General features: G+C 36.8%; 2 protein-coding genes and 1 pseudogene across 2 annotated transcripts; 1 reads left to right on the top strand and 2 right to left on the bottom strand.

Moving 5' to 3' along the window:
• On the top strand, positions 1 to 3,918 carry LOC142555911 (uncharacterized; annotated as a pseudogene).
• A 655-nt stretch (positions 3,919 to 4,573) lies between these two features.
• Positions 4,574 to 5,851, bottom strand: LOC142556711 (uncharacterized). Its single transcript, XM_075668195.1, has 3 exons — positions 5,645 to 5,851; positions 5,369 to 5,526; positions 4,574 to 4,854 (listed from the first exon to the last, which is right to left on the bottom strand). Exons 1-3 carry the CDS (start codon positions 5,723 to 5,725, stop codon positions 4,770 to 4,772), a joined length of 324 nt encoding a protein of 107 aa, XP_075524310.1. The 5' UTR covers positions 5,726 to 5,851; the 3' UTR covers positions 4,574 to 4,769.
• Positions 5,852 to 6,107: 256 nt separating this feature from the next.
• Positions 6,108 to 10,636, bottom strand: LOC142555913 (nonsense-mediated mRNA decay factor SMG7-like). Its single transcript, XM_075667058.1, is given in 8 exon segments — positions 6,108 to 6,797; positions 6,844 to 7,154; positions 7,156 to 8,280; positions 8,390 to 8,598; positions 8,735 to 8,857; positions 8,929 to 9,522; positions 9,613 to 9,697; positions 10,354 to 10,636. Coding segments are annotated over 7 exon segments (2,862 nt in total). The 5' UTR covers positions 9,664 to 9,697; positions 10,354 to 10,636; the 3' UTR covers positions 6,108 to 6,348.
• Positions 10,637 to 13,823: the final 3,187 nt, after the last annotated feature.

A 13,823-nucleotide genomic window follows, 5' to 3' on the forward strand; every position in this document is an offset into this window, starting at 1 on the left:
ATATTTTTCCTCATTCTTCGCCGCCCACGCTTAGGTTTTGCCAAAGAGAGGATTTTATTTTAGTCTCAAAAACAAATCTCATTCTCACCAATTATTCTTCGATTGCTCTTTCCTTTTCGCTTATCATAATATACCATCGTGAATTTAATCGGATGCGGTGTTGTTGGCAAAATTGCATGTGAATGGTTTTGATCCGTATCGTTGAATCTGCCAAATCTCCATTTATTTTTGGAAAATGCTCGTCGGCGATACATCACGCCTCCTGCGCAAGTTAGCCTCGACCCTTTTCTGTCGAGCCCTGCCTTCGCCATGTCAAGGTCTCCGAAAGCTCTCTCTCTCTCTCTCTCTGTGTCTATATATATATATATATATATATATATCGTTCCTTCTTCCACAAGTATGTAATTCTGGCATTTCTTGGACTAGTGTATTCTGTATCATTAGTAAAATCAAGCGGTATTTGTACTATTTTAGGTAATAAGCTCGTGAATTTCTGCCAAGATTAGCTTGGATTAGGGTTTTTAATGGTCAAATGAGCTTTGATGTTATTGAATCATGGATACGAAGGAATCACAATTTAGCCCAGCCATAAAATATCTGCCATGAATTGTGAAATAAATAAATAAATTCAAGCGTGTGCATTTATGCATTTTATGGAACTCATGAATTAACAATTGTATGTGACTTTGTCTTTATGGCATTAAATTGCCACCTAGGCTCATTTAAATTCACTGCGCTGTGTTCATTGTTATGTGTGGACTGGAAATGCTAGAAATTGTGTCCTAATAGGGGACTCTAATTAGTGAGTTCTGATTTATACAAGTTTAAATATGATGTTAAAACAAAACACAAACAATATCGATTTCTCTCCCACATGGACTTGGAAGATTTTTATAGATAGTTCTTTTAACTTACTTGAGGTGCTGCAGATCATTGACACTGATAAGGAGAATTTCACAAGCTTTACGAAGGAATCAAACTGGTATTTGTTCAAAGGAGTCCAAATATGAAGCCGTCCTTAGATCTGGGCAATGTTTTAATCAGTGCAGATTTTACTCTTTTTATTTGTTCCCTAGCAGAAGGCATGCTTGGAATGCAACTCGTGAGTTCGAAAATAGATCCTATAATGGATACATCAGGAGCTATTCAGAGATTCCAAAGAGCAATGCTATAGCCCGTCATGTCCAAGCTTCTTGGAAGAGGTTGGCCCAAAGGCCCATACAGCTTCGCGAAAGTCGTCTGACAATAAATCTGGTTGCTCAGGCTTTCAGTTTGGCTTTGAGCCGTTCTTATATGGTTATTCCCAGTACTTTTGCTCTGATGTGTGGAACTCAGTTAGCATGGGCACAAGCGGTGCCAGACACAGATATGTTTCAGCCAAGGAATACGTTGTACACGCGCGCGGAAAACAGCCATCTTTTCTTGACCAGACTGATCCTTTCTGCATTTGAAAACATTTACTTGTTGTTGAGAGCCTTATATTTGGCTATTCTGTTCTCACCAAGCATTGTCATGGCTCCATTTGCAGATAGTTTTGGACCTCAGTATAGGAAATTGTGGCTGCAGGTTGTTCATCAAACACTAGAAAGGGCAGGTCCGGCCTTTATAAAATGGGGCCAATGGGCGGCCACTCGGCCTGATCTGTTCCCTAGAGACTTGTGCATGGAATTGTCAAAACTTCACACAAAAGCACCTGAACATAGCTTTGCATACACGAAAAAGACTATTGAAAGGGCTTTTAGGTCGCAAAATTTCTGAAATTTTTGATGACTTTGAGGAGCAACCTGTGGCATCTGGGAGCATTGCTCAGGTGCATCGAGCCTCATTGCGGTCTCGATATCGTGGTCGTGAGATCAAACCATTACTAGTTGCGGTTAAGGTGAGACATCCAGGGGTTGGGGAGTCCATTAGAAGGGACTTTGAGATTATAAATATCGTGGCAAAAATTTCGAACTTTATTCCTGCTATAAATTGGTTGCGACTGGATGAAAGTGTACAGCAATTTGCAGTTTTCATGATGTCTCAAGTTGATCTTGCACGTGAAGCAGCTCATTTGAACCGTTTCATATACAATTTTCGTAGATGGAAGGACGTTTCTTTCCCAAAGCCTGTATATCCTCTTGTGCATCCAGCTGTTTTGGTGGAAACTTTTGAGCATGGAGAAAGTGTTTCCCATTTTGTCGATGAGCTCGGGGGTAATGAACGCACTAAGAGTGCTCTTGCCCATATTGGAACACATGCACTGTTGAAGATGCTTCTGGTAACATAATGATTCTGTTTATTTTTATCCTGCTATCAACCCGATGCATCATAAGTTCACGTGTTATAACAAGTCTCAACTCCTCATTGTTGATTAAGCCAACGCAGAAACACCCATTTTCTTTCATCACGATAATGCATGCCGTTTTCTGAGACTGATCATATTCTGTAGAAATAGCTGAGTTGTAGATGCTTGTGTATAGAATGTTGTTCGTAAGTCATGGAATTCAGTGAAATAACTGTGATGGCAACTTTTTTCTACAACTGCCAAAAATGTTGATTTAGTGTCTGCTTGATGCTTTACGACAGTATGGTTTGGGAACTAAGTGACCGAGCATCAAAAAGATGTTACTTCCATTAATGTTATTGGAATACATGATCGATTTGACATTTTAGGTTTTGTTTATCTTTAACGGGAGAGTAATAGTACCAAGAATTCTCTGTGAAAATAGTAGAACTGTTACTGTGTGTGGTTAACTAGGGATGACTATTCTGAGATATATTATTAACCTTGTCAGGTCGACAACTTTGTTCATGCTGACATGCATCCTGGAAACATCCTTGTCCGAGCAGCACAGAGCAGACCTTCCCGTAAAAAACTCTTCAAAACCAAGCCTCATGTAATATTCCTTGATGTCGGCATGACTGCTGAGCTCTCCAAGAATGATCGTGTAAATTTATTAGAATTCTTTAAAGCTGTTGCTCGGAGAGATGGCCGAACTGCAGCAGAGTGCACACTTCGATTATCAAAGAAACAAAACTGCCCGAAGCCAGAGGCCTTTATTCAGGTGAATTAAGAACTCGGAGGCATTTCCATTCATTCAGATGAATCTCACACAATAATGATATTAGGCATGGCTCTTTTAAAGTTGCAATTCTGTATTAGGTGTTCGCATTACTCGTCATTCTAATACTTTTCTGTACATGACAATGAAATTTAGATTCTGTTAAAAAGATTATTTTTTCTGCTTAAACAGGTGGTGAAAGAATCGTTTGATTTCTGGGGTACTCCAGAAGGAGATTTGGTCCATCCCGCAGAATGCATGCAGATTTTACTCGAGCAAGTTCGTCGTCATAAAGTAAACATTGATGGCAATGTTTGCACTGTTATGGTCACACTTTTGGTCCTTGAGGTAGTTTCTTGGTTCATTCTGAAAGATTTCATACTTAACACGCCTTTCTGTTTTGCTTGGTCTTCTTTCAAACTTGTGTTTGAGCTCAGTTCTTGAATGCAGCATAATAGCATTTGTACTTTTTGGCGGTTTTACGTATAGGGGTGGCAGCGGAAGCTCGATCCAGTTTATGACGTGATGCATACACTGCAAACGTTGCTTCTGAAAGCTGATTGGGCAAAGTCCCTTTCTTATACAATTGAAGGGCTAATGGCCCCGTGAATAAACTCTTTTAACAGCTGTTGATGCCGTAACAATTTTGATAGTGTAGAATAATACTCTCATATTTGGCCTGTGGCAATTTTGCGAGGGTGAACATAAATTATCTTTATTTATATAATTTGAGGTCTTTTTCTGAGGCTTCCCACGCCCAAAAGACATTTGAGCAACTCTTTTATTTAAATATCATGTTTCACAACCGTGATCTATGTTTTTTTTTGGTTATGGGTGTGGTTTGTTTTAATTGAGTTTTGAGCTTGAGATATCATCGTACACCTGGAATTTTGGTGCAGATAAGCCATCTGCTGTGTTCTATGGTTTCTGAATATGCATTAATTACGAGGGGAATGGTTTGCTCGTTCTCACTTTCCATGCTTTGCGAAAATATTTCAATCACTTTCGATTGTAGAATATATATTTTGTCGTCGCTGACTTGCTGTTATATTTCAAGTTCAAAACAGGATATTATATTTTTGCAATGAAATTTTTTAATTTATTCTACAATTAATACGTACTAATAAAAATTTCACGCCGAAGTTAAGTTTATGCTTGTAAAGGATTTACTACCGATAGGATATTTTTGATAAATTAGTCGTAAGGCTTATAGCCATAACAATCATTTCTCCAATAAATCAGTAGATACAATTTTATAGTCCTTGAAAGTCCAAAATAAAAAGGGAGTACTTTAGAGTTTAAAGCGTTTAGAAGAAAAATAAGTGTTGACTTGACTTCCTTATCGACTTTATTATGGATATGTGATTAATTGCCATTGTTGGTTTGATCATTGATGCATCGTATTCGTGTTAGGCGAACAGATTTTTACATGCACGATTCATTTATAATTGAGTAACAACTACCGTTTAAATCAATATTTTTTATCAATCAGAAAGCTTACATTAAGAAGAACTAGAATAGACAGATAGTTTTAACAAAAAACAACTTTTTGAATCCTGTTGATTTGAGTTAGAACATTATAAATCATTTGTGATCTAGTGATAATTTCGAGATCATCTTGGTTCAGAGATGCCATTTGTGGTGTTGCTTACAAATTAATGACAATATTGGCTGGATCTCAAACAAATCTCACTTATGTGGTGTATAGATAAAAAAAAATTTGCCTCAATCGCTCCTCTTGTCTTTGGGTTCTAACCCCAACTCCTGCATCTGATGTTCGATCGAGACAAGGCCTGTCTCTGCAAGAAATCTGCGGAAAAATATACGACAAACTTGTTAAGAAACATATAAAAATGACCATGATCCTGCATTTCATATATCCCGCACAAAAAATTATTATTTTGTATGTTTTGACTATGCTTATTCGTAGGAAATCTTCATCAACTAGCTTTGGGCATCATCATATCAACAACGGAAGCTACCAACAAGAGCAGAGCAAGACTCCCGGTTTTGCTGTTATATCTCATATTACATGTGATTGAATCTGAGGTGAACTTGTGACCATAAACATGCAAATGCATAAAGTTTCTTCAAGGACATTAATTTGCAAACCGAATACACGAGGTTCCAGATGAAACATCAACGGGAGAACTACAGCAAATTTGAGACGGATAAAGGTTCTCTAATAAGCTTAAAAACACAGCACAAAACTAAAAAAATAATAAATTCAGCCTTGTACAAAAAAGTTAAAAAAATGGCCCAGAAATAGAAGGAAGGAAAATGATTCATACAGCAGATTGCAAGAAAAAATGAAATGGAGATACCTGGTAAGGAGCAAGAAAAGGGTTCCCGCAATCAGAACAAGAAGAGTCACATGGAAAATTAGCATAAAGTCACTGGACGAGAACGCCAATCCCAGCATCGCAGACAGACACAGACCCAACATCAAGAATGCTATTTTTAGTGTATTCCAAGTGGGACCCTGAAATCATAGCAGCAAAAAGATTGAAACTTTGAAGGATATATTTGATCAATTCCGAATCTTTATTACCGTGAAATTGGAATCTTGATTAAAAAGGGATGGAAAAATTTATACGGACGTTGACTCCTGGAGCCAAAGCTCCGAGCATAACTGCTTTAGCAGGGGAAATATCTTCTGTGTTCGAGTGTCTAGCCTCCATTTGGAGATGTTAGATCGTGGAACAGATCTGTATGACAGGTATTGTGCAATTGCGTGCGTCTCTGTGTGTGGGTGTGAGAGGGAGAGAGCGTGAGGGGGGAGACTGGGCCGCAAGAAAATAATATAGGCCTACGGGCCTGCAATTGTCCATAAAAAATAATTGGCAAAACTGGTAGTAAAACTTAATCTTGTTCCTTAGTTGTGAAATAAATAAAAGAAAAAAAAAATGATACATAAATATATAACAATATTAATTTATTTTATCCGAGATGCGTCGATGGCAAAAAAAAAGTACTGATTAAATTAAAACGAACCTACGGTGGGAAATGATGAATGAAAATAACATTTACAATTGGTTATGTTAAATAACAATTTCGGAAATGTTAATTAGCAATAGGATATAGTAATCATTATCTTAGTAATTTATCTGGCATGCACATGACAAATATATATAGCGTAATAAAAAGTTGTATAAACACGTCCCTATAATACACCAAGAGAGTTGCCTTCCGATACATTGACATTGAAAAAGGATGAAGCCTACATATTTTGAGGTGGAGGCCAACCACATCCAAGAGTGGCCAATGAATTTGGAGCAACATAGCATGTACCCCCGACTTATATTCAATTTCCAACAAAAGTATGACCCCTTAGCTGCAATTCTGATTGCAGCAGACACTCTCTCTCCTTGAGATACTTCAAAAGTGGAGGTTGTTCTTGTCTAATCTCCATGTCAACACCGCATAAATAAGGAACTGGTCTTTGGTAACCTGTAAAAAAAGTTTCCCTCGGCTGTTTTTGGTCTGCTGACCCATACACAGGAGATGTATTTGGATGTAATTGGGGGCTCCCCAGATAAACCATTGGATTTGGAACCAAATGGTTTCCCCACTGATCACATAGATCAAGCCTGCAAACTTGATTTGTTTGAAAATTCTCGAAGGCGGGGCGAGCATTGTAAACAAGTGGTGATATGTGGTTGGAGGTATTCTCCACATTCTGACTGTTTCTGTAGTGATAAAGCCACTCTGAAGAACTCATTCCAAGAACTGGTGGGTAACCATCGACCAGAACTGAGACTCTGGGAGGAGTAGACCCGATTGGTGAACGATTGGAAACACCTTTTGTGTATGGTGCCGCACCTTAGAATCCCATCTGATCCATTCTTGTACTCAGGTGAGATTAATGGATTCCTTTTCAACCAAACGGTGTTTTCTGGCAACAAAGGGGCAGAAGGTAAAGGTGCAACATAAGGAGGTGAATCGTAGCTGATTGTTGAAATAGGCCCGTGGTCTATATCGAAATTCTTTTTTTCCAACATGGATAGATCGGATAAGGACATAGAGGCTATTTCCTCGATAGGATCGAGCTTCTTGTGTTCATTGAAGTCTTTGGTCCCATTTTCTGTTTCATACTTCGAAACTCCTCTATTGAGGACCCATGCACTTAGGGAGGGAGGTCCAGGTGGAGTGGGTCGTCAAGTCCTTGAACAGCTTGTGTTGTCCTGAATCAGACACCGTGGAGCAGAAACTAAATGAATCACCATCATCTGACTGCTGACTGGTGGAAAATGTCGTGGCACGGCATAAACATTCATCAAGAAGCGTTCTCTGTGTATCAGTGGCTTCAGGACTACCCAGATGGGTTGTAGACTGAGGGGTATAAATTGGTGCGGAGTTGTGCCTTGTGATTGGATTGAAGAGAATCACTTCTTCATCTTCAGCAATCATTAATCGTGTTTTCTTTAGAGTTGACGATGTCTCTGCATTTATCATCACTTCAAGGCTGGAACCAGATCCTGTGCCGGATGATTCTGCTTGGCTTGGACATTTTTCTTTCTGGAAACTGCAGAAATATCTTCCCTCTATGTCTTTGGAGATCCAATCTCGTGAACTTTTGGCTCGGTCCACAATTCTTATTGCAGCATGAATTATACGCTGAGAACGCCTTCTATAAGAATCGCCCTCCCATTCCTGATTAGTAGTAGTGAAATCCAGCATTTCATGCACATGGGCTAACGGGTAAAAACCTCTCAACTCATGATCTTCCCAAAGAGCAGTATTATCCGTATCTACTACACTCTCATTTTGATCAAGTCTGTTCAAGAACTCAGATAAAACACCAAAAAAATAAGACATGGCATTCAAAACTCTTTCATCAGCAACATGCGTTTCCGCGTCATCAAGTGCTCCGACTAACCACTCAACGAAAACCAACACCGCTGGTAAAAGTGGGCATTTTGCCATACTACACTTCCAGCATCTCTCAGTCAGTCGACCCATGCAAATGAAAACAGTGGCCAACGCTAATGTTGTATATTCAGACTGCATATTCTCATCTATCCCTGTCGGATCTTTTAGTTTTGGGTTCTGGACCAGTCTATGAAGCACGAAGATAAATGTGGAAACAAGTTGAATGGCACGATAAGGACCGTTTCTCAATGTATCCAAAAATTGATAAGACTCCATTGTTGCAGTAAGTTCTGCATCATTAACTACTAATAAAGCTTCTAAACTGCTCAAGGTATGGGCAAACGTGCGGGGAAATTCCTCCAAACTGCGTTAATATCAACCATTAATTTTTATATCATAGGTTGAAGTGATAGTAATGTGCAGATGCATGAAACAGTCGATAGCAAAGGAGCAAAGGTTATGGCGATAAGTACCTGGATCTTATTATGAAGAAGCTTATAGTTCGGATTACTGCTGACCACAGGTCAAACATTTCAGCAGAAGCATGGTTCGTCTCAGCTATTTTGCTTTCTTTTGGAGAACCATTCTCTGCAGTCGATTTATTGTGCAAGAAATTTCTACAGGGTATATTGTAAAAGTCAAATACCTCGCTAGAAGATGTCGGCAACTGAGTAGGCTTTATCTGAAAATCCACCAAAAAATTATTATTTAATTTCCATAACCTAAGAAACAATCCATTTGATACAAAGGGAAAAAAGCAATCCATTTCAATCAGTTGTCATGAAGTATGAAATCCAGTAGCCAAAAACTGCATTTACCTCTTCAAAGAGTAGCACAAGGTTTCCCCAAGCATCAGGAAAAGGCTCTTTCACCTCTAAACTTCTCATCGAATGATACAATGCAAGAAAAGAATCTCCAACATACGTCGCCAGCAAAGCCAACTGCAGACAAGAAAAAATAACTACTTTTATTCCAAGATGTAAAATGAATTTGATATCGTTAGATCATCTACCTGATTGTGAGGATTTCCACTTCCTGGCCAAGTTTTGGTTGCTCTTAGGTAGTAATTTGCTGCCACTGACCATTTTCGAGCATCGGGTTTTTTAAGAATTTCTGCATACCTAGACAAATCACCCACACAAATTAAAAGGCGGTGGCATGTAAACTGATGTTTATGCAGCTTTGTTTGCTCAACGGAAAACGAACTAGCATTATTGTGCAGGAAAACTTCCCCTAGAAGCCCACAACTTCGTTTGAGTTTGAAAACCAAATCATTATAGAATTTAGATGCTTCTGATAAGAACGACTTGAATCCTTCCACGTGATGATCGAATTTGCTTGGAGAATCAACATTTTGAGGATGAGTTTCCTTAACATTATCCTTATCCAAAGATTGTTGCTTAATTCTTTTGCGGAATTCGTTAATATGCTTGTAGTGCAACTTCCAAAGAAGATATTCGACATCTTGAATCTCTGCCATCTCATTAGTTGACAAAAGAATTTTCTCTAATTCTGTTCGGACTTCATGGTATACCTCAAGAACCTCGCCATGCAAGATACCTCTGGAGTACATTAAAGGTAGCAACCTTTTCTCGTTACTAACAACCTATAACAAAAAGAAAAACATTAGATTCCTGTAATTTCTTTATTGATATCACAGAACCAAAATATGTTATAAACTATATTAGGTGATCACCTCAGCTAAAGACTTCTGTGCTTTGCTTTGATTCTCAAGAGAAGAAGACATCTCAAAGCTTATCCGGGGCAGCCAAATAAATTATCTGGTGAAATCAAAGCTTCTTGCTTTAGCTTAAATGCAAATCAGCAACTGCCAATTAATTTAATCCAAGCATTGGAAAATTGTAACTATAAATGTTTATATATTTGATATTACACACAAGCCTATACTATAATTGTGTCTCTGCTTAATAATAAGAAACCATTTATGCAGGGTGCATTAACAATACAAGCCTCGAATGTGAGTTTGACAATATATCAGTCCCTTTTGTGGTGGCCAACAAAATTAATCAAGAATGAAGCTATCCGATTTCACACGGCATGGAACCAGGTGCCGTGCGTGTATCAGAAAAACAGCCCCTTCGCAGCTTGGAGCTACAATCTCAGCCCTCTCCAAGATAAGATGAGGAAAACTATATATACTGGCAAATCATAATAATTAGCTTCATCAACAGAGAAGTACACAAGACATAGGTGATCTAAACAAGTATTGGTCAAAATTAACTAACCTTAAAACAAAGTAGAGAACAAGTTCAATAATCTACTATAAAAATTTAATAATAAACAAAGTACACATATTAATAGCTTAATCAAATACCACAATTCTCAACCAAATTAAATTTACTCAAGCAAACATCAAAGACATTCGAGAAAAACTTGATCTTCTAAGCAATAAAGAAGCACCAATGCGAGAGAATACCTGCAGTCAGTCGAGAGACCTTGCAACGTTCAAAACAAAAAACCCATCAAAAAATCCTAAAGATCACTGCAATGCTCCGTACAGTAAGAACAAAGACACTCTTTTGAGAGAGAGAGAGAGAGTCCGGAATAGTCAAGAAAAAAAGAAGAAGAGGGAACAGGGTACTTGTGCGAGTCGTAGTTGTGAAACAGACAAAGGAGAAGGTGGCTGATTAATGATTATTTGAGAAAATAGATCGATATCCCATTGATATTTGTTAAATATCCTAAACGAATATTTTCTCTATGGTGACTGGATTTTCAAAGTGAAATACTTCCAAGTGGAGCTTTCATGATGACCATTGCATCCTAAATTCTTGAAAAATTTATTTTGAGAGAATCCCTGGTGATTTAAGTTGAGAAGACGAGACGATCACCCTATCGATTTTGACAATAAAAAATAATATTCTTATCATAAAAAGTAATATTTTTTCATAAATGACCCAAATAAAAAATTTGTCACACAAAATACGACCGTGAGATCGTCTGACGTAAGTTTTTGTCATATAAGTTAACCTCTAAATATAAATTTATCTCCCATTAGTTATTTATCAATATACACACTATGGATACTTTATTTGTTTAGGTGGTCAGCCCCTTTTCATGATTTCGTATGGGTTAATCGCGTATCCAAATTGACAGTTTTTTTAGAGTTTAAGATTTGTTTATGCTAAGGAACACATAGCTATTTATCAAACACCAAATTGAATCGTTATATAATTTAAAATTTAGAGTTAGATATTGATCATTGATTATAAATTTTTATAAATCACGATGATAAAATATTATTCGATTAATTAAATTTTTTTATATAAAAAAACATAACTATGGTCAACTATTAGGTGTCACCTTGGCAATTTATTAGTCTGGGTAGATATGATGGGTACTAAATGTGGAGTAGACACACGTTGTTCTGTTTGTCCTCCAGACCATAGCTGACGCTGACATTTCTTGGCTCATCGTTTAAATTAATGAAATTACATTTTTTTAAAGAATATATATCTGATCTCATAAATTTTTATCTATGAAACAACTCATCTCTACCGATATTCACAATAAAAAATAATACTTTTAGCATAACAAGTAATATTTTTTCATGGATGACCCAAATAAAATATCTGTCTTACAAAATACAATATGTGAGACACAAATTTTCGTTTTTTTTAAACTACTTTTTCATCCATTGCTAATTAAATTTTGGCGTGATTTATTGGTGTGTTTTTGTTCGTAGCAAATACCGATAATTGCGTCGTATACTTCCAAGCACGAGGACAAGGGTTTTCTAAAACAAAACATTCACATTTTTATCGTCTTTGCTTATATTATTTATTTATTGAAACTATATCAATTTATTCTAAATCCATATGCTGCCTAAAATATTTTAAAATCTTTCTCAATTTTTTAATTTTTTTAAATTATGGAGATGGGATGGGGGTGGAGAGTGAGACACGAACCCGAGTCGTCACTATATAATTTATATGTAGAAATGAGGCCAAAGGCCTTGTCTCAATTCTCGCTCAAATATTAGCAAAATATTAATCTTTTTTTACATAATTCATCCAAATAATTGACAAAACGAGAATAGTAAAATCCCATCACCTTTAGCCTCTGGACTTACATTGATGTGTGTGAATGAAAGTAGTTTTACCATCATAATCAAATATGTGAATGCAAGTCGTAGAGTTCAGATTTTCAAGACTGATGATATTCTAACATACCTAGCGGAAAATTCGATGTTACACCGAGTGTGTTACCCCCAAATATATACGACAAAAAATTGTGTGAGACGGTCTCACGAGTCGTATTTTGTGAGACGGATATCTTATTTGGGTCATCCATGAAAAAATATTACTTTTTATGCTAAGAGTATTATTTTTTATTGCGAATATCGGTAGAATTGATCCGTCTCACAGAAAGATTCGTGAGACCGTCTCACAAGAGACCTACTCAATATATAATATCGATAACTCATATTTAGTCCGTTGGCGAAAATACAACCTGGCTAAACATGATTCAAGATGAACAAACTTACACATCTATCCCACCTTTATGGTAGAGCTTTGCCAAACGGAAATTCTGGCTAACAACTCGCTTTCTCATTATAATCATAACGTCTCCTCGGAGTCAAAAGGACCTTTTGAGTGCGCCATACAACAAACTTTGCTTTGTTTGTTGTACTCATTCTGCAAATTTTTTTTTTTTTTAAAAAAATCTGCTGTATTTTTATGTCGTAGTTGAAGCACCAACAAACTTCAAAATACCATGTTAAATTATCGAGAAATTCATTGAACGATAATTGGAACTATCTCCATAAAGATCGCACTACAGACACTCGTTTCTTCAGATAGAAAAATTCTTGACTTTACATTTTCTAAAGAAGAAAAATGCAACACATGTAGGTCACCCCGTCAGTAAATTTCCAAGGGTGTATCTATGATTAAGACTTAACAGATCAACCCATTGACAAATTAATAGGAGATGGAAACTAGAGCAGCTAATGTTGATTTGAACTATCGAACAAACTATAGTGATCAATAATTATAAAATTTCTATCTTGAAACTACACTTTTCTTATCCCTTTCCCACTTGTTCATCCAAAATTTCACAAAAAGAAAATTTAATCGCTGTGCCAAGAAAGTACAACCAATGACTCACTGGTTACTTTGAAGTTGAATTTTGAGATATCGGGCCTTAGTCTCCTCCTTCCCAATAATAATATTTGATTTTGAAACAATTTTAGTATTCTCCATTACAGAAATTTCCTTGCCACAACCAGCCAAAGAATAAATCGAATGATGCAGTCATAGTTTCGTTTGATCAACAACCTATAGCTTAGTCGTGTACTGTGTACAAGCCAACCAGACTAAATGCGGAAAAAAAAAGTTAGTTTATTCATTAATTGATATGTAATTCCCGATCAATCTCTCTCACAGAAATATTTACAAGTCTGTCATTCTTAAAAGCAATATGATAATATAATTTAGGCACATGGGAAACCTCGCGCCAGCCCCTCTCTTGGCATCTTCTTTTCACATGAAGATAAACAACAAAAGAGTCAAAGATTCCATTATCCCTTGTTTTACTCCTCATTTGACAGCCAACCCCACTTATGCTTATGGTATGGTTTACCTTTTCTATCAGCTCTTTGGACATTCACTTTTTTTTACCACTACATAGATATATATAATAATATCTGCCCAATTGCCGATTCTTGGACACTAAGTCATATCATATCATTTGCTTATTTTCCCCCTGTATTCAAACTTAGGCGAAAAAGCAATAACCTTGGCATACTTCAAATCTTCCATGGAGATTATATTTTTTTAAAAAAAAAATTCAAGATTATTTTGACATGAAAAAACTCAAGATTTTGAGTGGAACTATAATGAGAAAAAGATTCATCTTTACATCAAAAACAAGTAAAACAAAGGA

Source organism: Primulina tabacum, chromosome 9 (genome assembly GCF_025594145.1).
Source record: "Primulina tabacum isolate GXHZ01 chromosome 9, ASM2559414v2, whole genome shotgun sequence".
Taxonomy (NCBI): domain Eukaryota; kingdom Viridiplantae; phylum Streptophyta; class Magnoliopsida; order Lamiales; family Gesneriaceae; genus Primulina; species Primulina tabacum.

Excerpts from the sequence above, each read along its gene's own strand:
- LOC142556711 (XM_075668195.1), bottom strand. The coding sequence starts at position 5,725 with ATGGAGGCTAGACACTCGAACACAGAAGATATTTCCCCTGCTAAAGCA. Across the intron at positions 5,527-5,644 it reads CTTTGGCTCCAGGAGTCAAC|GGTCCCACTTGGAATACACT; the intron begins GTCCGTATAAAT and ends CTATGATTTCAG. Across the intron at positions 4,855-5,368 it reads CTTTTCTTGCTCCTTACCAG|ATTTCTTGCAGAGACAGGCC; the intron begins GTATCTCCATTT and ends ATTTTTCCGCAG.